At 41.9% G+C, this 25,265-nt stretch overlaps 2 protein-coding genes across 2 annotated transcripts; one reads left to right on the top strand and one right to left on the bottom strand.

Annotated features, from left to right (window-relative positions):
* Positions 1-5,089, top strand: LOC136425334 (thioredoxin domain-containing protein-like). Its single transcript, XM_066414181.1, has 8 exons — positions 1-176; positions 1,010-1,186; positions 1,792-1,930; positions 2,580-2,642; positions 2,916-3,011; positions 3,481-3,606; positions 3,934-3,970; positions 4,197-5,089. The coding sequence occupies exons 1-8, from the start codon at positions 17-19 to the stop codon at positions 4,353-4,355; spliced, it is 957 nt and encodes a 318-aa protein (XP_066270278.1). The 5' UTR covers positions 1-16; the 3' UTR covers positions 4,356-5,089.
* On the bottom strand, positions 4,789-25,048 carry LOC136425333 (uncharacterized). Its single transcript, XM_066414180.1, has 23 exons — positions 23,545-25,048; positions 19,713-20,630; positions 19,247-19,399; positions 18,666-18,855; positions 18,030-18,166; positions 17,750-17,846; positions 17,242-17,438; positions 16,778-16,945; positions 13,278-13,400; positions 12,696-12,828; positions 11,875-12,014; positions 11,081-11,210; positions 10,492-10,692; positions 9,754-9,838; positions 9,366-9,466; positions 8,860-9,026; positions 8,365-8,442; positions 7,809-7,907; positions 7,317-7,467; positions 6,983-7,036; positions 6,709-6,793; positions 6,214-6,346; positions 4,789-5,754 (listed from the first exon to the last, which is right to left on the bottom strand). Exons 1-23 carry the CDS (start codon positions 24,955-24,957, stop codon positions 5,569-5,571), a joined length of 5,139 nt encoding a protein of 1,712 aa, XP_066270277.1. The 5' UTR covers positions 24,958-25,048; the 3' UTR covers positions 4,789-5,568.
* Positions 25,049-25,265: the final 217 nt, after the last annotated feature.

The following is a 25,265-nucleotide window of genomic DNA, read 5'->3' as shown; positions in this document are numbered from 1 at the left end:
CATTGTGGGAAACAAAATGGCGGCGCCCAGGGACACGTTTGCGGTGTTAGTGTTATCGATCTGCCTGTTTTCTCCTATTTACATCGCCCAGAGACCTCCACCTGGCGCGATCGTACCGACTACAGACGATCTGAGGAGACTGGTGGCCACGGAAGAACTTGTCTTGGTGAATTTTTGTGAGTATGAGCGTAAATTCGACCATTTCCGGATGTAGTTTTTTCGCTCGGTTGTGAGCGCTATGGACACGTCAGCGTAGTGTGAACAGCTGTTAGAGTACAAATCCGGTTGTGTGTGGAAGTAGAACACCCGTTGGTGCAACGGTATTTTGTGTAAGATCATCTGTCAAAAATTCCAATCTAGGCGATTGACAGGATTCGTCAACTTTGACATGTTATAATCTATACACTGTACTGTACTGTACACTGTGTAACAATACTGACATTGTATAAACAATAAATGTTATTGATCCAGTAGTGTGTGGTGCAAGAGCTCTACCCATGCAAGCCCTTAACAATATAGCCAATGTATAGCTACATTATATGAAAAGATATGGCTGTGACGACAGAGGAAGATGCAAGTATGATTTCCGTACATGCACCTTCCTTCTTCGCTATGGCTAGGAAAATAGGGTTCAAATTAGTACTAGTACATGTGTACTTGATAACTTTATACATACATGTTCACATGCAAGTACAGAATCCATTTGTTATGCCAAGGGGCTTCTCTTTCACGCTCCTTGGATACGACAGACAGTAACCTACCTGTTGTATGACATTAAGATATGCGATAAGTTGAGAAAGATCGTCTTGTTTCCCTTCCCAGATGAGCCTAGTTTTGAGGAGTGTATTAAACACATTTTCCCCTGGGTACACAGATGTCTGCGCAGAAGGATATGTTATGATAAAGGATTCTTCTTTCCTACTGCCCAGCCTCATATCTATGAGATTATTAACAGTATTCAAGTTCAAGAAGATTCAAGTTCAAGAAAGATATTTTTTCTCCTTCCCAGATGAGCCCAGCTGTGAGGAGTGTAAGGCGTTCTACCCTGCGTACTCAGAGCTGGCCCAGGAGCTGGTCCAAGTAGATGTGGTGTGTGTGTCTCACAACGGACCCCTGCCGGAGTATGGAGTCAGCAGTTTCCCCAGGGTTCTGTTCTTTAGGAAGGGCAGCCCTGTGCTGTATGATGGTAGGGTTAATTTTCATACTCAAAATATTTAATTCAGTTGTTTCAGATAGAAGTAACATTCCTATGTAAAGTCACACATGCTAGTACTCAAAGTTTGGTCACACACACACACACACACACACACACACACACACACACACACACACACACACACACTGATACAATGATCCCCCCCCCACACACACACATACATACAGTCACACACACACACACACACACACACACACACACACACACACACACACACACACATGCTTGGTTTAACAGCGCTATCCCCATGTACAGGTGAGGCTACAGGTGTGCTAATAGGTGTGTAACCTGTCTACAGGTGCCCTGATGCAGGATGAGTTGTACGACTGGTTGGAATTGAACAGACAGCCAAGCCTGCACCAGCTGGGTTTAACATTAGTTGTGCCTGTGTACAGGTGTGTTTACAGGTGCGTTAACAGCTGTGTAACCTGTCTACAGGTGCTCTGATGCAGGATGAGTTGTATGAGTGGTTGGAGCTGAATAGACAGCCCAACCTGTAGCTGGGTTTAACATTAGGTTTGTCTGTGTACAGGCGTGATAACAGGTGTAACAGGTGTGCTGTTACCTGTCCACAGGTGCGCTGATGCAGGATGAGTTGTACGAGTGGTTGGAGCTGAACAGACAGCCCAGCCTGCAGCAGCTGTTTGAGGATAACTTTGAGCACCTGACTCAGGCTTCCACTGGAGCCACCACTGGAGACTGGCTGGTCATGTTGTGAGTTATCTTGTTTATTTGTTTAGAAGATAATGAGAAGAAAAACACAGACATATATAAAACACATAATATACAATGACAGGCTATGTATACAATGCGTTGATGAAAGTTAGACATCCAGGTAATAAGATACGCAAAAAATAATTACTCAAGCAACTGGATAAAATTTTGAAACAGTTAGACGTTTCACACAGCATCCTCTGTCTTTCGTCAGTGACTAACAACAGGACTGAGAACACCATGTTTTATACCAAAACTCTGAATAGGTATGTTAATGAGGTTAAGACAATTTAGGATGTCTTGAAGTAGTCTTTAATAGAAGATTAATTCAAGACAAAGTTTTATGCCAATGGTTCAATTAGCTACTGTTGTTTTAGTACAGTAAAACAGTAACTAAACGTTGTTTGTCCGGGGGTGGGGGTGGTCGGTACTGCAATGGTTTTCAGTGTTTTCCAAACTAAAAGTTTCTGTTATTCCTTATATCCTTTTTACTTTTATCCTTTTTTAAGGCTCATGATACTTTACAGACACTCAAGAATCATACATGCTTTGTACACGTTCGTGTTTTCTTGTCTGATACAAACATGATGCGTGTAAGTAGTTTGTCTCATTAGATGATAACTAAATCATGTTTTTTATTTGTTTTCAGCTCAACAGAAACATGTGTCGACTGCAAAGTGGCCATACCAGTGCTGGATGCTGTTGCCAGCAAGTATGTCTAAACTTTCCTCTGCTTACCTACTGCATGATATTGTTCATTCCATCGTTTGTTCAGACTCTTGTAGAGTCTAGTGGCACAAAGGGCAGCAAGTTTCCTCGCTATTTCAGTAGCAGGGTACAGTTCTGCTGGCCCTTCCCTTTTAACGTGCTCAATGCACCTCCTCGAGCCCCCATTGTACGTCCCTTCAGAAAGCCAGGTGCAATACCAACCGAAATGTCCTAATATATTGTGTAATTTTCATATTTTATGTCTGTGATTTTACAGAGTGAAGGGAAGACAAAATGTTGCAGTTGTCGATGTGGAGAAAAATCCTCAACTCAAGGACAGGTTCAAGGTCACACAAGTGCCAACAATAATCTTGTAAGTCTTAAAGGTTATATCTCTTGTCTTTACTTCTTATCAAAAGAGATTCAAACATTCAGCTGAGTTGTGGCTGACTCCTTTGATATAGGCACAGCTGCTTACAACTGTCCCCTACAAGTCTCTGTAGCTCTACTTAGCTTCAATTTAGCCAGAATTCCAAAATTTGTAATACAGATACTAGTAGTTACAGTATTGCTGATCACTTGATCACTACATACTGTATTGTTACCTTTGCCAAGAAGGTTATGTTTTAGGTAGCATTTGTGTGTGTATATGTATGTGTGTGTGTGTGTGTGAATGAATAGCATAACTCATGAAAACCTGGATGGAAAGCATTGATATTTGGCATGTGGGTAAGTCTTGGTGAGACCTAGTAATGATTATATTTTGGGCCCCCTGGCGACTTATTAGTGTACTGTTTTTTCCATAGATGTTGATAAAGGTTATCTTTTATTACTCTTTTCAGCTTCCATCTCGGGAAGATGTACACCTACAACCTGCCCAAGATGGACATCCCGACTCTGAAAGCCTTCATGGAGGGGTGGTACAAGAATGTGAGAGCTGAGGCAGTGCCCGGCATACCTACCCCATTGTGAGTATCTAGCTTATATGTTTAAGAAAAGAAGATGAGCTTCCAGAAAACTGTTCGTACATGTAACAATAGGCAAAAGAGTACAACATGAACAGGTTAGATGTACCAATTACATTACCCTGGTCTTTAAGATTTTTACATGTGGACCATGGACTGGTGTCCGAAGGGCTGTAACATGGTAGTCTAGTACCATGGCAGATACAGCAGCAACAGATTTACAACAGCAGTTTTTTTACAACAGCAGATTTTTTGTTTATAACATTTTCAATATAATTATAAAGCTAAATATTTCAACATGCTGACATGCTGTTACTCTTCTTTTTACAGTGACCAACTTGTAGAAAACATTGTAGACAATCTTAAGGTAAGTCCTGACAGTATTGCAAATTTCTAATTTCTTGATTACAATGTAGACAGTGTATCATAGCTAAAACCTTCTTCAAAACCTGAACTGCTGAATTGTTCTTTATCAGGCAAAAATTATGAGTTTGCAAATAAAACTCAACTCATCATAATGCTTTTGCATAATACAATTTATCGTTAGAATTTATCTTTGTAGACCCATGCAAGATTTGTTCTTCTGTTTCCAGGCCTTTGTAGCAACAGTGGAGACAGAAGGGGCGGTGACAGCCCTGACAGGAAACCTGGTCGTCATGGTGACGTTAGCAGGGATGTTTGTTGTCATATTAACGGTTGTTGTTTGCCTAACTTGTTCGTGTAAACAAGACCAAAAATTCAAGACAGAATAAGCATATGTTATTGTTTTCCTCTGTACTATTAGCATGTAATGCAATTTATTTATCCCTTTCGACTTAAGAATTTGCTATGCAAGTTTCTGTTGTCAAGAGACCTGTTCTGTTGTTTCTTGGTTTCTTAATTGGCAGATCCAGACATACTGGGTATATTCCCCCTGTACTCCCAGAGGGACAAAATAAACTATGATAACTATGGTATAAAACTGAAAAATGGTCTCTTGGTACTGATATTGTATAATGGAGGCCATGGTGTGGTACAAATACATTGTTGTTTGTGAATGAAGAATTTTACAAAGACCTTTTCTTGTCCTTTCAGTCTTGTTTGCCATTCTTCTGATGTATTTGTCTTAGTTAAGCTTACTAGTAGAATCCATTATTTGATTTCATTTAACATAGTGAAAATATGATATGCAATCAAGAAAGAAAGTAAAATTAGTGAAATTTTATTTTTCAGTTCAACAAACTCTACACACATGCCCACCATATTATACAAAACATAGTGCACATACAGTTGAAGTATTGATGCATGAATTGCAATTCCTCTTTTACCACATGTACACATGTACAACTATTGTACATTAATCTCACCACATATTGATAAAATGCAACGTAGTATCCATTATTAATTAATTTTGATTATACTGCTGCTGGGGTCCCTGACACAGGTGGGCAGCAGTCGGCTAGTACCAACCAATAAAAGAAAGCAGGCAACGTTCAGGCAAAATCATAGAGACAGAGAAACAGCCAAATCATTTTTACATGCTTCAAATCTTTCTACTTCATAGCATAAGTAGACATATTATGATATGTCAGCCAAATTCACAACAGATACTCAGCAGTGGATTACTTAGTAATCAACATTTCTGATGAAGACATTGCGATATATTACTGACTGCTATGTGCAACAATACAACTTTAAAAACAAAAACCGTTGACTTGACAGAGTACTGTATTTTACAAAAGTAATATCAAATATGGAATAATATTTATAGCATTACATGCCAGGCTATTTACATGAAAAATATGTGTTTGGAAAATACCACCACAGCAACAGATCAATCCTAGAAATATCAGCTGTTTGATCAAGAAACCGACTTTACAATCATAACTACTTGACTGCACTTTTTGCCAAAAAGAGGTTTTAAACCTAGTCAAGCTACCTTTACATTACATAACATGCGTTACAAATACATGCACTAGGAGTAGACTACACTCTTGCCACAGCGTGCAGAAGTGTTAGCAGTCTATGATACAGCATGGCCAGGAACTGTATGACTTGCACCAGTCCGAAGACGGCGAGCGAGAGGAAGCCCATGGGGTTCTGTCCCAGGACCTGGAGGGCGGGGCGGCTTGACAGGACCATCATGATGGTGATCCACAACACGTTCACTACCTGTGGGGAGGAAGGAATGGATAAGTATTGAAACACTATTTTAGTCAAGAGCTGAGCTGAGCTGAGAAAGGGACAGGTTAGCCTGGCTCTAAATTTAGGATAGGTAATTGTAACAAGACTTGTCGAACCCTTGGTACTGATGAGGACCTAAATTTGTTTCTATCCTATTTTTCTGTATGTCTTAGATCACAGCTTACAGCGATTGCTAAATGCAGGTGCCTGGAGTGCTAACAGTACTTCAAATGGTGGTTGATAGAAGTTCTATAAGACTAGGATGACCATGTATGTGATAGTAAGAAACTCCCTATTTTGAATTCATCATAGTGAGGCAAGTGCTCGGCTTTGTGGACAGTCAGTGGAACCAATAACTTACAACAGAGTGCCAAGCCAATGAATAGGCTGCATTGAGATATACGATTAAATGAATTGAAGCAAAACAACTTTCAAAGGCTTTCTTACCAGTAGCACCACGAGGGCGGAGTTTCTTAGACCAACCAGCTTCGCCTTGAGATCCACGTCAGAGGTAAACATGCCGAGGTCAGGGTTCAGCTTCTTCTCTCGCAGGGCCTCCCAGAACTGGACCTCTTCCTCACTGTGACAAAAAGATGATAATCATTTCAAACAGGTTATTCCAAGAGTAGTATAAGAGTATGATAGTAATGTAGAGTATGATTGTGTGGCACAAGTACTTTGGACACTGATAGTACCTTTATGTGTAACTTATCTTTACTAGCCTTCACGATAAGCTCATACATGTAGCTACTTGGCAGCTTTTGCTGTAACAAATCAATGATGTACCTCAATATCTCATTGTATCTACCAATGGGTCGGTTTATAGATCTTTAACAATATAAAGTGGTTTGCTTTACTTTATCATATTAGATAAACAAACATCGCAAGTGATATACCAGATACATAATGTACTTGAAGATTTAGGAGCAGATTCTAACTTACCCACTATCATCTTTCTCTTCCAGGTCTCTGATTTTTAATCCTCTTCTCATGAGGATCCTCTTGACTCGGTACTTTTCCTTTTGCACTGAAAGTAGACATATTGTCTATTCAAAATCAGCGAAAACAACGCCAAAACGGCAAAAGATCATCTTCACTGCAATGGTTATCATCGTTCGTTTTGTTGCCTGGTAAAATGGTGCCTGTTAGTACATATTTGTCCATACATAATGTTGTAGATGACTGTAAACATTTTGATAGATGAAACAATACTTACGTTCATCGGGTTCAGTCATTGCGCCAATGGCTGCTTTGATTCTCTTGATATGTCCTGAAAATAGATGATAAATATCTTTAGAATGAAGTATAATACATTGTGTAGGAACCTTTACCTGTATCAGTATCTGTATAGATAAGACTAAGAGAGATTGGTTCAAAAATATACTCGTATTTGAGATGTGGCCATGGCTTTTCTCCAATACGGTACCTGACATGGGACCATAACTCCTACCAGATACACTCAGCGGTCCCCTTAGCACTGTTAGTAGATTAGATATCAAATTCAAAGAAATCTTTGAAAGACAATAGTTAGAAATGTAATTAATTCTTACCTTGTTTGGTGATATTCAGGTCCGCCATGAGTTTGGTCAGGTCCGTTTTACGTAGGCAGGCCAGGTCGGCCTTGGTGTTGACTCCGTAGTCTTTGAACTGCTGTGTGTACTGTTCTAGCCGCAGCTTCTTCAACCATTCAGCAACGTTGTTCTAAATTCGTAGAGCAAAATGAAGTAAAAGATATTGTTGGTCACATTTCCATTTCATGGATGACAAATCTGTCTTGATTTTAAACTTTGCATTTATTTGCCTCTTACATGTAAGTCGTCATCGCTGCTTTCATCTATAGGTACTTTGAGACTAGATATAGAAAGCGAGGATTGCATTTATCAAATTAAGTTTTTTATATCCAAGTATGCTGATATGAATAGTCAGATAGAGGAAACAAGACAATGAATGAATAAACAGAGACAATATAGACGTTGCTCACAAAGCTGACGTGGTAAGTAGAAGAGAGACTGTAAAGAAAAATGTGAAGAAATGTCTCTTACGGGAACAGATGTTTCCAGCTCGAATTCCGTCAACTTATGGATCTCCGTCAGCAGCTTCTCTCGGTGGAAGTCTGTGTCGATCCCGATGTTCACCAGGTCCTGTAATACAAGTCAAAGTATAGTGAGATGGTTCCTTATTTCCACGATTTACCCATATTTGATAATACCATATATTGTAGGTAGGCCTCACACGACCTGCATACTTCAACTGTGTGACGATTCAGGCTGTACTATGGAAGAATTGCCAATAGCAATGGAGGACAGGGAGGGCTGGTGGAGAAGGGTGATTAACATCCTCGACACTCTCACGACAAGATGATTGTAATGATGATACATATCATACTATAGAAGCTGAAAAGCAGTCTTCATCCAAACATTTGGAAATTACACTTTAAGGCTAGGTTGGTCTTCCGGGCCCGAACTCTGGTGGGAAGGTTGGTTTTTAACCCCTTCTCTTCATCTAGAAGTAGAATTCCACACCTTTAGGTAATATCACTATACTCTCTAAAGTTCAGAAAGGTCTCTTGCCCATGGCAATAAGTCCTAAATGTATTACCTCATTGGTCATGCCAGCAATGAAGCTCGAATCTTCGTACCCTTCCTTCAGGAATTTGTCAGCATACGTCAAATAAATCTGTTTGGAGAAAGATAAAAACATTACAATTCCAGTTTGCTTGTTAATAAAAGAAACTCAGAAGCAAATTAAAATCATGTGTCTGTGGAATAGAACATGTAAAGTAACATAGCACTGATAGCAAAATTTGCTGAAGAAGATGAAGCTAAAATATGACAAACAGATTCAACGCTCTATAGCTAGTCTTGAGTTGCGTCTCCAAGTCCAACTTGTTATGGCTATACTGACGAATTTTCTGTTCAAAAGTGAAGACAAATATAGAAAGAAGTTGTGATGCACTCAATTACACACGCACTTATATTAGCGACACTAACTGTACAGGCACAATAATTAATTGACAGAATAAGCTTAAATGAATATCAGATGCGTTATAGATATGATTACTTATGCAAGAAACATGGTAAAATGTAGTACTACCTTCTCTCTGAGTTCCTTTCGGAGCCACCTTATAATGGGAATCGGCCGTGCCATCTCAGGAGCCATGGAGATAACGGATCTCTTGTTGGACACCACGGACACCCTGTGACCTGCGTATGTAGAGCGTCTTCTTGTTCTCGGTGTTTCGGGCTCTCCCTCGATTGTGGCTACATGTGAGAACATCATGGCATTAGAATTTGATATAAGTAGCTCAAATACTTTAAGTTTTGTATCTGTGTAATCATTTTAAAGATTTTGATAGCAAAATGTTTAACCTCGTTAATCTACATTGACCTCTTATTAGCACACCATTGACTCATCGATCAAGAGTGCAAATGTGCACAATATGCAATCATCAGCAATATTATAACTATGTCTCCTTTTTTGATTAGACAGTCAATGCTTTGTAGTTTCACTCGTACTGATGCTTATACCGTGATGTGTATATACAGATTGAAGACAAGTTAGAAATGTCTAGTAAAGACAAATGTGACATAAAAACGTACTCATGGTGTCCATTGCCTCGTCTTCACTGTCGGAGTCCCATTCCTCCTCATACTCCTGTAGAGGCACTTCCTGAAGTCCGGGGTTCGGTCTTTGGCAGCACCTAAGTTTGATATGTACAAAAATGTTGTAACTGTTTGGTCGAAACTCTAAAACATTGCTCACCATTGAATTAAATTTTCATTCATGAGAACTCAACAGCACTAAAAATCGCAACTTTCCATTTAAAGAACTTAAAAGCCCCCACCTTTTTCTACTACTTTTTTCCTTTAGACTTGTTATCTACAGTTATGAATCCCTCTTAGTTTAACTAAACTGTCTTACATATTATTTTGACCCATGATAGGTTTCGAGTCGGTTTTACAAAAGAGGAGTAGAGTTTGTTCTTACCCACAGATCGTCGCGAAGAAGTCGGATATGGTCTCGGTCAGGCTTCTGTCTGCAGACTGTCCAGGTAAGTTTCCTTCTCTGGTACCTGAGGAAACATCAAAGGATTGGAGCGTCTTAGTGCCATGGTCTTACATGTGCACATATATATGAAGAACGTTGAAGAAGAAATTTATTGCGCAACAAATGTAACGGGTACAATGTATGGCAATTTGTAGATACATAACAATCGACTGTTTCTAATATTTCAAAGAACTAATCTATAACATGAATTGATGATGTTCATCCATCGTTATGTCGATGAAGACCTCGACTTCGCTTCAGTCGTCCTTGAATAAGATCATAGATTATAGACATACGTGCGTACTTATATGTATGGCTTTGTCTTTTTCCAGCTTATTTTACAACTATTCTAATCTTCCCAAGAAGAAAAGACTACTACTACTTTTTCCGTAATGTCAGGTATTTGCGTAATTGTCTAACAATGCCACAGGAGAATCTTCCTTCAGAGATAGATGACCAAAAATCGCTATTCCAATACAATTATTGAAATTTAGTTCAGGGGTGTTGTAAAACAATTTATAACATACCCTAAGTCCTGTCTGTGCGGTTGCAGAGACTGTGTATCAGTAGGATAAAATAAATTATGGTTTCCAGCGTACCCCAAATCCTGTTTTTGAGATCACAGACGCTGTAGAGCGTCAGTAAGATGTAGCTAATGCTATATAGTTTGTAACGTACCCCAAGTCCTGTCTGTGAGGTTACAGACGCTGTAGAGCGTCAGTAGGATGTAGCCGGTGGGGAGGGACAGGAAGTAGACCACGCCGTAGAGCAGATTGGGAAACTCCGTGAAGTGGACCAGCCCAGTGATGACGTACATGCCGACTAGCGCCAGGAAGTACAGGGTACTGATGCTGGGGGTGTAGCTTTCGCCGCTTTCGCCTGGTGAAACCAATCAATCAATAAATAGATAAATCAATCAACAAATCGATCAATCAATCTCTGGACACGCGACCAGCGCCAGGAAGTACAGAGTAATGATACTGGGGGTGTAGCTTACGTCTGGAGGAACGGTCAATCAATCAATCAATCTATCTATCTAACCTTCAGGTGTCTTTGGTGACCACAAGACGTCCACTACTCTCAATATAAGTGTCTGTTTTCTAAAACTTATCTTTTTTCTCTATCTAAATACATGTGACCGATTTATGATTTATTTGGCGTATGGCTTTAATTGTTTTCAGACTTAACTGAGCACGTTACCAAAGTGTATTATTACACTCCCACCAGACTTTTCCTTGTCAGTGTTCACTGTTATTGTGAGATCTACCTGCAATACATGATGATGATACATTCGAGCCTTCGATCATGCACCGAAACTGGACCACCGTGTCCTCTATCAGCGACACCAGCACCAGAGTCATCAGGACAGCAAAACACAAGGAAAGGAACATCGCCATCTTGGGAGGGGAGGAAAGTCATTCAGATGTTACCATGAAATTTTATCTGTTTATTTATTTATTAATATTTAGGGTGGTCCCTTCAGTTAACTAGGTACCTGATTTCCAAGGGAGCCCTTACATTACAGATACAATGTAATAGGTCATAACATAAAATGATGATTAAACATGGGAATGAATACAGAACAAATCAATACGTCAAACAATAGCACTGAAATTTTATCTGTGTTTGTACAAAATGCTATTTGATACTATCTGTGCTTGCACATAATACTATTTGATAGAAAATGCTATTTTTTACAACGCGAAATAATTGACTCAACTATTTCTCTACCATACCAGATGGTATAATTGACCAATCCTGACTGTTTCACAATGAGCAGTTCAATCAATTAGAGAATGGCAATTATTTGACCAATGAGACAGTGGCTACATGTCCATCCAATATTTGCATTTGTATGTTTTTATTTTGCATTTCCACGTTTTGATTTGACGGAGGTGGGCAAGCTTACCCGATTGCTCAAGACACGTGGCCGACTTTCAAGCACCTTCGACCCATTGCTCGAGTCACACGTTAGCGACTGATCATCAAAGTCTAAGACTATGTCACAATCAATGCGTGTTTGTATTACAATATACAATTAAACGTTGAAATAAGTTTTACCCTGAGTTGGAACTTCTGAGAGGTACACAGACATATCATGCCGTAGAGCAGGGACACTAGAGAGAGGACGACCACAGTGGTTATGGACACTGCCTGCGCACTGGCCGACCCGTTATGGTAGTTGAAGAACTGCATACCGCCTGGTAATGGAAAGAGTCATATGATGTACGTACTGAGTGACTGATAGTGTACTGCTGTCTACAAGAACATTGCATAATGTGCTTGTGGTATTCAGAGGTACGTCACGGCTTCTTGGTATCAAAATGGGTGATATTGTCAGTAAACACGACAACTAGACGGTAATTTGAATGACATGCTGCTACCTGTAATTTATTTACATATTGGATGGGTGTTTGCTCCGTTGTCATCGTTACTGTATGTATTGTTATTTTGATGTTGCATTTGTATGTGATAAGAAGTCCAGGAAGACTAGTGATGTGCCTTAGGGCTCATCACTAATGGATTTTCTTCAATAAAGTCAAGGTGGTCTTGTGGTTAGGGTTGTTGACTTACTACCATAGGTTCTAGGTTCAAATCCCTGGCAGTTGTGCTCTTGGGAAAGGCCCTTTATACCTTTTTCCCCACTCGACTCAGTTAGAGACGTCCTTTAGAATATTGCGGTTAGATAGCGATAGGGAACTTCGTCTTTTGTAGTTACCTACGGACTTCTCGTTACAGATACACATCCGTCATTTCTAAGTCGATACACGTAGACCTTACCAAAATTTATTAGTCATGAGAGTGTGTTGTAGTCATACATACAGTCATTGTATCAAATTATACATAAATGACACGAGCACATATATATGTATAAAACCTACCTGCTATGATGAGGATACACGTGGCGGGTCCGATCAGCCCTGAGAAGAACAGCAGACCCTGGTACACCATGAACAGGAACGACACGCTGTCACGCCGCATCTCATTCCCAAAGTACTTCTCTAGTAGCTCAACCTGCAAGCATTCAAACCAATAAACCATGTAGAGGTGGTTAAAGATGTTACTAAGACATATGTGGCAGGTGATGAAAATCCTGGTACAGTCTGCAAACATGTAGAGAATTGGTTAAAGATGTAGAGATGTGTTGTAGATGATGAAAATCTTCGACTGAAAGGAAAAGATACCCGACCCCACCGCTACCATTGTGGACGCGTCTGCGCCTATGCTTTAGGATTGCGATCTCACTCTTGAGTCATCATCGCCCTGCGGTGGACATCCAAGAGTACCCTTTGATCCAAGAATAGAACTTACCTGATCTAACAGGTAGATTCAAGTGAGATGTGCAGCCATCATTTTCTGTAACCCTGTACACATAAGGAAATACATACCTATCTTAAAATACACTGCCAATGAATATGATTATATGCAGTGGAAATGCCATTGCTATAACGTTGCTGCCGTACCTGGTTGGCTACAGTAGACGGCCCCCAGCGCCGCCTCTGGTTGTAGAACTCAGCAAACTCCTCTGGACAGTAGGTACTGTCCTCGGACACAGCCGTGTACTCCAGCCGCCAGCCGTTACTCACCTAAAGCAAACATAACGGAGAGAGCGCATATGAAGTCAATCTGATGAGGTGGTAGACTTCACCTTCTATCCAACCCTCTTTGGTACCTTCCAGTTCCACAACCCAAAACAGAGGCACTGAGAATGTATCGACTTCTGTATCTGTATCTATATAGCCGGTATAACCGCCATTAGGCGTAACACACCAGCTTCGCAGGCACGCGGCGCGGCAGTAGCTGGTCATATTACACCGAACGGTCTGTTACACCTAGTCTTTGCATATCTGACTGCAACCGTTCTTTAAAGCTACTTAGTGAGGAAGCTCCTACAGTACTTGATGACAACGAGTTCCATTCTACTATGGTTCTCGGGAAATACGAATTTTTGAACACATCAATCCTTGGCTGATAACTCTGGTACTTAAAAGCATGACTATTTCTGGTCCTCTTCTGAGCTGGCATTAGATACTTATCAGTCGGTACGTCCACAAGTTTATTAGTCATCTTGTACATCATGCAAAGTCTGGACATTGTTCTCCTGTCCTCAAGTGACATCCATTGCAGGTCTGCTTTCATTTTTGTTACACTAGCGCCCCTTTCATAGTTGTTCGTGCAGAATCTGGCAGCTTGGTTCTGCACCCTCTCCAGTTTATCTATATCCTTCTTTGTGTATGGATCCCAAACTGTTGCAGCATATTCAAGGTTTGGTCTTACTAGAGACGTGTATGCAAGTGATTTTACCTTTGCTGGGCATGCCCACAAATTACGTTTGATCACTCCCAATGTCTGTTTAGCCTTAGTTGTTACTTTGTTGATATGGGTGTTCCACTTTAGCCCCGTTGTTAATGTAACGCCTAGGTACGGGTGGCTCTTTGCTGTTGCTAGAGCCTGTCCACAGAACTGGTAGGTGGTTACAATTGGGTTTCGTTTGTTTGTTATATGCATGATGTAACATTTTTCCTGATTAAACTGCTTTGCCATTCTTCGAGTGTGTTCAAATCTTCTTGCAAAAGCTGTGAATCACTCTGTGTGGACAACTCTATATATAACAGGCAGTCATCGGCAAATAACCTAACATTTGAATCAAGCTGGTCTGGTAAGTCATTTATGTACAGGAGGAAGAGTAACGGTCCCAGAACGGTTCCCTGTGGTACGCCTGACGCAACTCTAACTGGAGCTGAGGCCTTGCCTTCTACCACTACCGTCTGTTCCCTATTGGTCAAGAAAGCCTTCAACCAATTTAGTGTGGTGCCTTGAATTCCGTAGTGCTCTAGTTTTGTGATGAGTCTGCTATGTGGGACTTTATCGAAAGCTTTAGTAAAATCAAGAATTGCTAGATCTACCTGTTTTTTACTGTTCAGTGCGCCAGCTATGTCGTGAGCTGTCAATATAAGCTGTGTTTCTGTGGATCGCTTTGCTCTGAATCCATGTTGGTAGTCAGTCAATATGTTGAAACTTTCTAAGTGTTTCATGACATGACTATGGATAATGTGTTCAAGTAGTTTGCAGGATATACAGGTCAGTGATACAGGTCGGTAGTTGCCGGGGACAGCTCTATGCTTTAGATGGATTGAGACCTTGGAGCATTTTTTCGACACCATTAGGGGAAATCACTATGTGTTCCATGGGAGGGGTACAGGGCTGTCCGAGAGTTGGCATGTTTGTTGTGTCTTCTTCTGTGAACACACTTTTAAACTGTGAACTGAGTGCCTCTGCTTTTTTTCTCGCTATCACTGATAATGGAATTCCCCATCTTTAGAGGGGCTACGCCGACAAGGTCTCTTCTTAGGCCTTTTATGTATGACCAGAATGTTTTGGGTTTGTCTATTATGGCTTCCCCCAGTATGTCTGCCACATATTTTGAATGTGCTGCTCTTATGCTTTTTTGTACACCCTTCTTAACTCTCTTGTATTTGTTCATGTCTTCCTCTCGCCCTGTTCTCTTAGCTTTGTTGTAAAGACGTTGTTTCTTACGACAATGCCTTCTTAGGTTTCTGTTGAACCAAGGCAGGTTGTATCTGCTTGATGTTGTTTTACTAGGGATGTACAAGTTCATGGTGTGCTTTATTTTGTCTTTAAAATCATCCCACTTCTGTGTCACGGACATATCCTCGGTTCGTTTGTTAAAGTTTGTTGCATAATCACTAAGGTCACTCTTGATGGCCGGTTCATCAGCTTTGGTTCGAATGTACACTTTTCTCTTGGGTTTCCTGTTTTGTTTGGGTGCAAGGTTTACATCCACCAATACCATGTCGTGGTCACTTATTCCAGGAACTACTGTGGTCTTTTCGATTATGTTTGGGTTATTAACTAAGACCAGGTCCAAGAGATTACCATTCCTAGTGGGCTCTTGGACTGTTTGGAATAACCCATGGTTATCCACTAGGTGCAGTAGCTTCTGTGCCTGCCCTGAATTGTTCTGGGTGTTATGTGTTATGCTAGCATCCCAATTTATACCAGGTGTGTTAAAGTCTCCAAGGATGATCACGTTGTCAGAGTTAATTTTAGGTCCCATCTTACTTATGGACTTGTCCAGTTCATCCAGGCTATTGCCCTGGTCCGATGGAGGTCTATAGTATGTACCAATCATAAGTGGTTTCTTTCCTGCTAGTTGAGTCTGTGTCCAAATGATCTCACAGTCTGTGTCTAGATCTGGCCTGTGTGTGACAATCAAGTCATCCCTGTTAACCTGGAATACACCACCTCCATGGCCAGTCTGTCTATCTTTACGGTGAGCTATGTAGTTGTCAGGGAATATCTCACTGCTTGCTATGTCTTGATTGAGCCATGACTCTGTGCCTGCTATTATATCTGGTTTGTACGTGTCAATTACAGTCGCCAGTTCGGCTTTTTTGTTTCGAATACTCTGGCAGTTTACAAGTAAGAGTTTACCATTGGTCTTTTTGAAACCACGACCCATCATATTGGGGTTACCCTGCTTAGATCTAAGTGGAGTGGATGTAGCAACCGGGAAGTCATCTGTCAAGCTTGCACTAGAGCTCAGTGTATCAAATGAGTTTACTGAATGAAAAGTATCATCAGCTATGTCAAACATATAGCTGATGCAAAGTTTGGTATACCACAGTCACAGCAAATCCACGAGTATGATTGGTGTGTTTCTAATGCAGTGTACACCTGAGAACATAGCTCAATGCAGTCTTTATGATATGACTTCGAAATACTATGGTGTATATTGGTAATCACTGTAACAGATGAATATCCAGACAGAAAATGAATGAGAAATTTACTCCCTTTTCTTGGGGTGAAATTATAACTTGTAATACGTGTCTTTGTTCCATGGATAGATTTTCCACTATTGCGAATGTATATACTATAGTGCAATACTACAGTTTGTATTATAGTACCAACTGGTAAGGAAATAAATAACATATGACCTTACCATGAGAGTGCAGAGCCATCTGTCCTCACCCATGTCCTTCATGAGGAACTCCCTGGCCTCGGATACTCCTCCGGCGTACGTCCCGAGGGCCTCCCGTAAGGCCTCGGCCCGGTACACGCTGAAGCACCCCGGGCAGCAGAGAACAGACCCCAGCACACTGTTGGCCGTCTGAAAATAGGAAAAAAACGTATCATGACGTCCTTGATGTAAGGCATAATCATAAAAATTGAAATAGTTCACGAGTAGGATTGGTCAGCGAAAAGCTGAGCTTAGCAAATTTAGAACCAGATAACTATAAATAATTATTGTACCGCGTAAAGGTTCATTTTTGTACGCTGTCTTCACTCCCCAGAATTGGAGAGGTAAATTCAAGAAACGGTTCCAAGCGAGCTCGACGGATCTAGTAAGTGAGCAGCCATATGCAGCAGAAACTTATCATGGTAGTAGCAGGCTGACATTCGTACCTTTTGGTACCAGTGCCCCACGGCGTAGTCGAACTTCTGGTACCAGACCATTGGTCCCGACCCCAGGGGATGAGTCCGGCCACAGACCGCCCCCACCGTGGGGTCCCTCCGCGCCAGGTCCAGCAGGGCCATGGCCGACTCGGGCGTGAACTTGACGTCTGCGTCTGTCGCCAGGATGTACGTGTCGCGGTCTAATGCTGCAATGGCAAAGATGTATGGTATGAAAACATTGATATATTTTTTTCCCATTTTGTATGCCTTTTCTTAATTAACCTAACAAGAACGGAAGGACAAGCCTCTGTTATGCAAGCTAATTGTAGCCAGGAATGCAGTCTTGTTGGTTTTAGTCCGCTTGCAGTGGTCGCTACACTGGCGCAGAGACAGTTGCAAACGGAGTAAGCTAACATGATTGGATTCTAGGCGAAGCCAATTGTAAATCTTAAGCTAAAGCTGAAATTTAAGAGAATATTGATAACAAAGCTAACTTAAAGTTAACCATTGTGCATACCCTCCACTTGGGTCGGTCCCCTTGCTTGACTCCCCAGGACGTAGTCCAGCACGTACGACATGTACATAATCTGGCTCCACCGCTTCTTGTTCTTTACCTGGACATTCAGGAAAGGAGCAGTAGGGAGCATCTCATCATTTGTTCTTAGTTCTTATGACATTTGCGTTATATATTGTATTAACTCCTTTATAGTATGACATTTGATAGTTCATCATTACCAACAGTTTAACTTTTTGAAAAAAACAAACAAAGAAACAAAGAAACATGAAAACCAAATAACCTTTATGTTGTCCTTCAGATGAAGTGTCAAGTTCATCCCACCGTTCCAAGCGCCCTCTGACGAGTGGAGGTGCCACTGCAGCTGAAGCCCGTAAGGAGTCCGCCATTTTTCACAACTTTCGATCAGGCTCGGCCCTCCTAAATGGGGACAGAAAAAAAAAAATCTTTGAAAACGCTATTTGTGCTGAATCAATTTCAGCATTTTCACTTAGACACCAATCAAATCTTTAGCTATGGCTTACTTAGCTTAACTATTTTGGGCAAGTAAAAAAGAAACCAGTGCGTTTATTTGATATGTACAGTCCATGCTTCAGCTGCATGCTAAATGTATTTCAAACATGCCACTTTACTCGGGATTCTGAAATAGATAAACGTACAATAGCATCTTACAAGCTCATACTGATAACATTGTAGACAGTACAGGCAGATACCGCATTGGGAAAAGAGCAAACAAAGCTTGAGCTGTGATGTGCTGGAATCGGAGGACATATTCAAATATTCATTATTGTAGTACCGTTATGCCAGTCCAAAAAAGTCGAAGCATCTGCAATAATGTTTAGAATTTGGTGCTTTCATGTTAAGATGCTGAAATAAGTAAAGATGACACCGGTAGATAATACAGGCAGATTCCCCTCACCCTGGCCGCCCATGCTGTCAATGATTGAGAGCAGCTGCAGCGCGAAGTCCTGAACTTGGCCGTTCTTGTAGCCGTCGTCGAAGAAGATGTGCGCCTCGAACTCCACCTTGGTCTCCTCCATTCTCTTCTTTGTCTGTGTTCTTGCGATGTCCCATAAGGAGCTCATGAGCTGCTTCATCTCTTTTGCAATCTGTTGAAAGAAAATTGAGAGGTTGACATGGATAGATTTCAACTAATTTTCTTTCTGTCTGAGTCTTAAAATGCTATAACTATAATCTAACTCCATCTAAACACAAACACGTACACACATGAAAACAAATACATACACACAAATACTTATACACATATGAATACATACATACATACAAGCTTGTATGTAGAAACACATATGTACTAAGAATGGAATTCGTATTATGTTGCAACATAACCCACGAGTTTCTTACTGAATAAAAATCATCATCATACAAACAATCAATCAAACAGACACATCAATGCAAACAGACACATACATATACACGTACATATAGGCCCTAACACAAAGCAACGCATGTAACCTTGCCGGAGGAAATTCTTGTACGAACCTCGTGATACATGGTGGTGCAGATGAAGACCCGTGTTGTCTCCGTTCCTGCGGGAGTTGTCCTTTCTTCGTTTTGTCTTGGCAGGTCAGTACGCCTGGTCAGGAGCAGCCATTGGTCTAGGAGTACAGAGTTGTAACCAGGTGTCCATAGCAACTGCAGGGTGGATGAGAGCGTACATTATTAATGTGTAAATGAGAGTTGATTTAAATCACACACCCACAGACAGGACACACACGCACACACTCACAGAGAGAAAGAGAAAGAGAGAGAGAGAGAGAGAGAGAGAGAGAGAGAGAGAGAGAGAGAGAGAGAGAGAAAGAAAAATAATAGAATATGAGTAGCTGTTATGCATTGTTTGCTGAAATGTTTGCCTAATCCAACTTTGTTGTTAGAGCAGAATGCTAAGCTAAAATCTATAGTTGTATCATGTGTGAGTCATTTGCTGCATGTAATATGAAACACTCACCTTTGACTCCTTCTCCATGACGATGGTCTCTACTCTCCACACGTCGTACAGCTGCACGGCCATCCCGATCAGCGTGAAGACGAACACCAAGCAGCACGCCAAGAACGGCTGCCAGTCCCGCTGTGCCCATTGTGCCCAGTCAGTTCGACAGACGCCCAGCTCATGTACCGGTTGAATGTGAGCACACAGCGGAGTTTGGATGCAGATGATGAGGAAGAGACTAACTGCCGTGTTAGACAGAAAGATCGGTAGGAGAAATCCTAACGTTTGCATCCTCATCATCAGCGCGAGTATGGCGAAGGCGTACCCAAACACACCAAACAGACCGTTGGCGAGGAAGGACACAAACACGCTGTCGTTGATAGACACAGGCGGGATGTACCAGTTGGTACAGAAGGGATCCTGGTCTCTTGCCAAAGGGTAGAAGACGAAGACACAGAGAGCCCAGACCAGACATTTCACTAGATTGGTGATGATGCCTAGCTTCCAACAGGCCGTGTTGTTTTGGGTTTTGTTCGAACCGGATGAGCTGCCGCGTTCTTGGTCTTCAGGATGCACGGAGTTGTCTTTAGAAACAGAGAGCTTGTGCAGAATCGGAGTCCACGAAACGGCCAGCAACGCGAGGGACCCTAGAATGTAGAAGGAGTCCACGCGTAGCTCGAGTGACCAGTGTTTGTCCGGTATAACCGTTATCGCGAGACCGCCAAGAAGCAGTAAGAACAGGACGAAGAGGGAGGAAGATTTGACTTTACTCGTGTTTCCGTCGTTGTCTCCAGTGTAGCTGATGAAGGATTTGGTGAGGACAGTGTTCATGAAGACTAAGTTGACCACAATGAGCCCAATGGAAGGGGATGCGGGTAGAGCCAACAGAACGAGCGTCGCTAAGGACAAAACCTCCAGCACAGCCAACAGAGTGCCCTGGAAGTAGAAGGAATAGCAATCAGAATCATGCAATGTGTTTTGCTCTTGGAAATGGCACTTAAAAACGACTTTCCTCACTTTATCCCGGTGTAAAATTGGATACCTGACTTCGGTTGGGGTGATAAAAGATGGTGTAAGGAGAGGGTTGGGCTCCGCCTTAAAATACCGTGCCCTAGACCTAGACATAATGGATAACAACCCACCGCTCGTACAGCCTCAAAAAGGCTAAGGGGCTACCTTTACCTTTACTTTTTTTGCACCTAGTACCTACAACCGTACGAACTCAGACTGACACTAAAGCAGCAGCCTATCGATCCTTGCCTCCCTTAACGGCTTAATAGGCTACTGCTTCAGCGTGTCGTTCCTTATATAAATCATCATCATCAATATTTCCTCTTATGTATGGCTAATCACATTGCTGGTCAGCTAAAACCTCGGAACGTTATAGAATAGTCTACTGGCAATAGCCTCTATCAGGCTCCACAGGTCGCTGGAATAATAGTAAAAATTGGCTAAATAGACGGATGACATGCCAGAGGAGTACAGTTTGCAACTTATGCTTGCGAGCTCTGCCATGTTATCTGTCTATTTGGCCAATTTCTACTATTTTTCCAGCGACCTGTGGAGCCTCGTAGTATCAAACAGCTTTGATTTATTTACCCGCCTTGCTTCCTGTTAAAGCTATCTGATTCGCCCTAACAGTTGTTTTTTCAAAAAAGTAAATTTAGCCAGTTGTTTACTGTGAAACAGGAATAGCGAGCAAGGGAATTATTGTCTGCAATGTGTCATAATGTCAAACGGTTCATTTCACGATAAAGCACGAAATGAGTTGTCTATTCAGACCGCTAAAATGTATCCCAATTTCTCTAAGCTTACAGACAAAGGAAAGACTATAATTCTTTTAACTACCCAAAACCCACAAATTTTAAAAAAGGTGGCACATTACGTCTTCCATTGCTTACAAAAGTCAAACCCTTCAGACATAGTTGTAGACGAGTACGTACGTTTATGATTTAGATTAGCCCGTTTTATACTTATTTTGTACCCTGGTCTTTTATCTACGTTATTTGCAATAAGCTTTCGGGCAGGAATTTGCAATAAACTTTTCATTATTAAAATTCTATTCCGTCCTTCACGTGTTTGTGAACGTGACTACAACTGGCAGTGAAGCGAGTAAACACGCCACTTTGCGGCCACAATAAGATAAATATTTCATGACCGCGTGGGGTCACGGTAAAACGTGAGCTAACGACAAACTTCTTCCTTATCAATAAACCTGCTGACGTTCCATTTAGAGACAGTCTGAATGTTCTCAAAACGTTCTTTCGCGTTGGCTTGACAACCGCTACATGATGGACGTACTCGGCACGCTAAGCCATTACTCCGACCACCAAGACAAACAAAGGAAAGCGATGCATATATGGGTTGTAGCGAGACGTTGGCCCGGAGTCGTCGGGTTGAAAAGTTGAACGTTCGGTAACCTTAGTGATAAGTAAATAGTGTACACACTGTGTCTATAGTGAGGAATGTGTTTTTCTAAAAAGAGAGAAAGTCTTTGTTTATTTTGGCATATGGCTTTGTTGATGTATAGCATTGCACCTGGCAGTTGTAGTTGTTATGATTACAATTGATATTACCCTCATAATTCATCTCAGACAAACATACCATTGACAGTCGGGACATCATGTACTAGCTATAGACTAGTCTGTATTATCTGCATATATCCAGGTGATTAAGACATGTGTAAATTTAAAGACTGGGACCCTAAATTTTGGGTCTACTAACTTTGTGGCAAGGGAGACACGTTGTGAGGCGAAAGATATGGAGCGAATTCATCCCATAAACACCCTTATTTGAGTATACATATTTGCAACTATGATTATGGCGGGTTAAAACAGGATCAGTATTAATGACATTTAATAAGCCTTCTATATTTCTGTCCAGTTTGATCAAGTGGTAGAACAGCCGGTCGGTGTACCACACTTTCCTATTGGTTGGCCGATTTGTTATGGATATAAACTGGTAAGGATAGCCCAATATCGGTTATAAATTGGTCAGTTTTCTGGCAATGCGGGAGACGTTAGCTATTTTGGCGACGTTTCATTCAAGTTCTTTGTAATCGCTGGACGTCGTATTGGCATCTAATTACCAAAACGTTTTGCTCGTCGTAAACATTTTAAAGATTAGTTCTTCTAAAAAGTGAAAGCCAGTTTGTTTTTTGTGTCCAATTAATTGCATGAGTGTCAGTGGTAAAACAATTTGTTAGTGACTTATTCTTGAGTATTCTACTTTATCAGATTACAAGCATCTGACAAGTAAATAGTAAATTAGGTCATTCATGTTGCTATTGGGTTCAGCTTGTACATATCGTCACAGAAATAGTATTTGTTGAAGCGTTATACATGAACATACTCCTGCTTTCGACCCTGACACGAAGAGAATGATTGGTCGTCTAATCACAACACTAACAAACTCATATACAAATTTAGAAGGACAATCATGAACTTCTCTTAGCAATGAATTTCAAACAGTTCTGGAGAATAAACCTCGCTTGTTGCACCTCATAATGAGGAAGTCCGATGATAATATTTGTCTTCGCGATACACGGTATTCTTCAGTAAAGCCCCCCTCTCACTGGACCCGCGGTACACTGGCGGCGTCGCTGCAACCGATCGAATTGACAAAGCACTCAAAGATTTTCATCGCCAAAAAGGAACCTATTTAAGCTTTTTGTGTTTTGTTGTCTTTTTGGTCATCCTTATACGTTTTGAATGATATCCCCATTATAAAGTCAAGGGTAACACAAATCCAGCTTAGGATGCAGTGACGCCGCCATCGTGCAGCGGGTCCAGTGAGAGGGGGGATTTAGCGTACGGCATGTATTAGTGAAATATTGCAAAAAGAAACTCACCAGAACGATGTGGCGTCGACTCGGGTTTGGTTCGTAGTTCCAGTTCATGAGCGAGATCCAGACACATCTGAGGAACGTGATCACGTACGGGATCACCAGGATCAGGGACAGCCAGATCACAATTGTAACCGCCTCTTGTTGTTCTGGTTTACAACTGGTGGGATCTACTGCGGCAGTTGTGCTACTCAAAGGAGTGGTGGTGGTTGTATTTGGCAACGCGACATTACTGTCTGTTTTGTTCAATATTTTGTACAGTTTTACTTCCATATAGAAGAGGGTGAGTTTGCAAGCGACGCTGCAACAGAGAACGACCAAGAACACGACTGCTATCGCACCGACGCGTAGCGCTCTCCTCAGGTATCCAGAACAGCGGTCATCTGTCTCGTCTGAGTCACTTTCGGTGTTCTCTGTGACGACAACGTTACTGACGGTCAGTCGGGAGGCCCAGTCGTCAGCCATGTTCATTGTTCCTGTTTGTGGGTTGTTGGAAATATCTGTTGAGGTTCCAGCAGTCTGAGAATGGTTTTGTCCATTGTTTCTTCCAGGCAAGCTCGAATGATCTTCAACTGCCGTTGAACCGTTCGTCTCCGAAGTTTCTCCGAGCGAATTTCCTTGCAGGTTGGCCGTTTGGACCACTGGTGTTTCGGAGCTGTGTACAGAGTCTATCGGTTGTTTAACATTGGTCTCATGGTCTTCATCGACTTTCCCAGTGACTGTTGGAACAGAACCATTCGGTAAAGAATCCGGTCCACCTCCCCTATTTGCGGAAGGTACTTCGTTGCTTTTGTCATCCGGAAGGTTTCTGTCACCGTCTTGTTTGGTAAAGGTGTCGGCATCCTCCTTGACATGCTGCGGTTCAAAGTTTTGCGTTATATTCTCCTTGGTCTGTATCGTCGCTCCGTCGTTTTCTCCATTGTCTGGGTTTGTCTTTTGAGGTTCCTCTCCGGCCATGGCATTTGTCCCTGGGTTTTCAAGCCTTTCGTGTTCCGTAGACTGAGCTGTCGGTTCAAGGGTTGGTGCGGAGCTTTCCTCGCCCTGTTTGGTCGTTCCATGGTTCTGTTCATTGTCTGTGTTTGTGGTGAAGTTTCCACCGTCTGAACTGTTCGGAACCGGCTCCTTTTCTTTCATGACGTCCGTCGTCTGGTTTTCGAAATGTCCACTGTCTGGTTCAGAGCTGCTCTCCTCGTTTAACGAAAACTGCTCCTCGGATTGCCCGTTCGGAGGAGGGCTCCACAACTCGTGAACCGCTGGGCTTGTGCCTTCGTTGTTGTTCGTCTTGATCCGGCTGTACTTGCGCACAATGTCGTCAATAGAACCTTTACGAACGTCTCTCTCATCTGGCATGTCCGACTCCTGATCTTTGCCACTCCCAAATGATTCCTCAACAATGGTTGCCATCTCCACGGTAGCCATGTTTGTGTTTAGGTGGGCTGGTTCCAACGCTAGCCACGGAGGCTCGCGTAAACGTCGACTTTGAACGCGACCGGAGCCAAAATATCCTTAACGCCCCTAGAAACGCAACGTCTGTCCACTGCGCTCTTTCCAAATTCCTCACCGTCTTCGGTCCAGGTAGACGAGAAAAATCGTACGTGCGTTTTCAAATGAGCTCACCAGGATATCAGACTTCGTTTGACATAGTCTAGATTTTGGGACAGATTTTTGCCCTGCTTTACTTCCTCCTCATAGTCCTGTGGTCGGCGGCTATTTAGAGAGGGTGACGT

Source organism: Branchiostoma lanceolatum, chromosome 19, assembly GCF_035083965.1.
Source record: "Branchiostoma lanceolatum isolate klBraLanc5 chromosome 19, klBraLanc5.hap2, whole genome shotgun sequence".
NCBI classification, from domain to species: Eukaryota; Metazoa; Chordata; class Leptocardii; order Amphioxiformes; family Branchiostomatidae; genus Branchiostoma; species Branchiostoma lanceolatum.
This window is presented reverse-complemented; position numbering and strand designations above follow the sequence as displayed.

Coding starts and splice junctions, on each gene's coding strand:
- LOC136425334 (XM_066414181.1), top strand. CDS start 17: ATGGCGGCGCCCAGGGACACGTTTGCGGTGTTAGTGTTATCGATCTGC. Junction 3,012..3,480: donor CAAGTGCCAACAATAATCTT/GTAAGTCTTAAA, acceptor TACTCTTTTCAG/CTTCCATCTCGGGAAGATGT. Junction 3,607..3,933: donor CCCGGCATACCTACCCCATT/GTGAGTATCTAG, acceptor TTCTTTTTACAG/TGACCAACTTGTAGAAAACA.
- LOC136425333 (XM_066414180.1), bottom strand. CDS start 24,957: ATGGCTACCGTGGAGATGGCAACCATTGTTGAGGAATCATTTGGGAGT. Junction 20,631..23,544: donor GTCGACGCCACATCGTTCTG/GTGAGTTTCTTT, acceptor TTCTACTTCCAG/GGCACTCTGTTGGCTGTGCT. Junction 9,467..9,753: donor TTCTTCGCGACGATCTGTGG/GTAAGAACAAAC, acceptor TATCAAACTTAG/GTGCTGCCAAAGACCGAACC.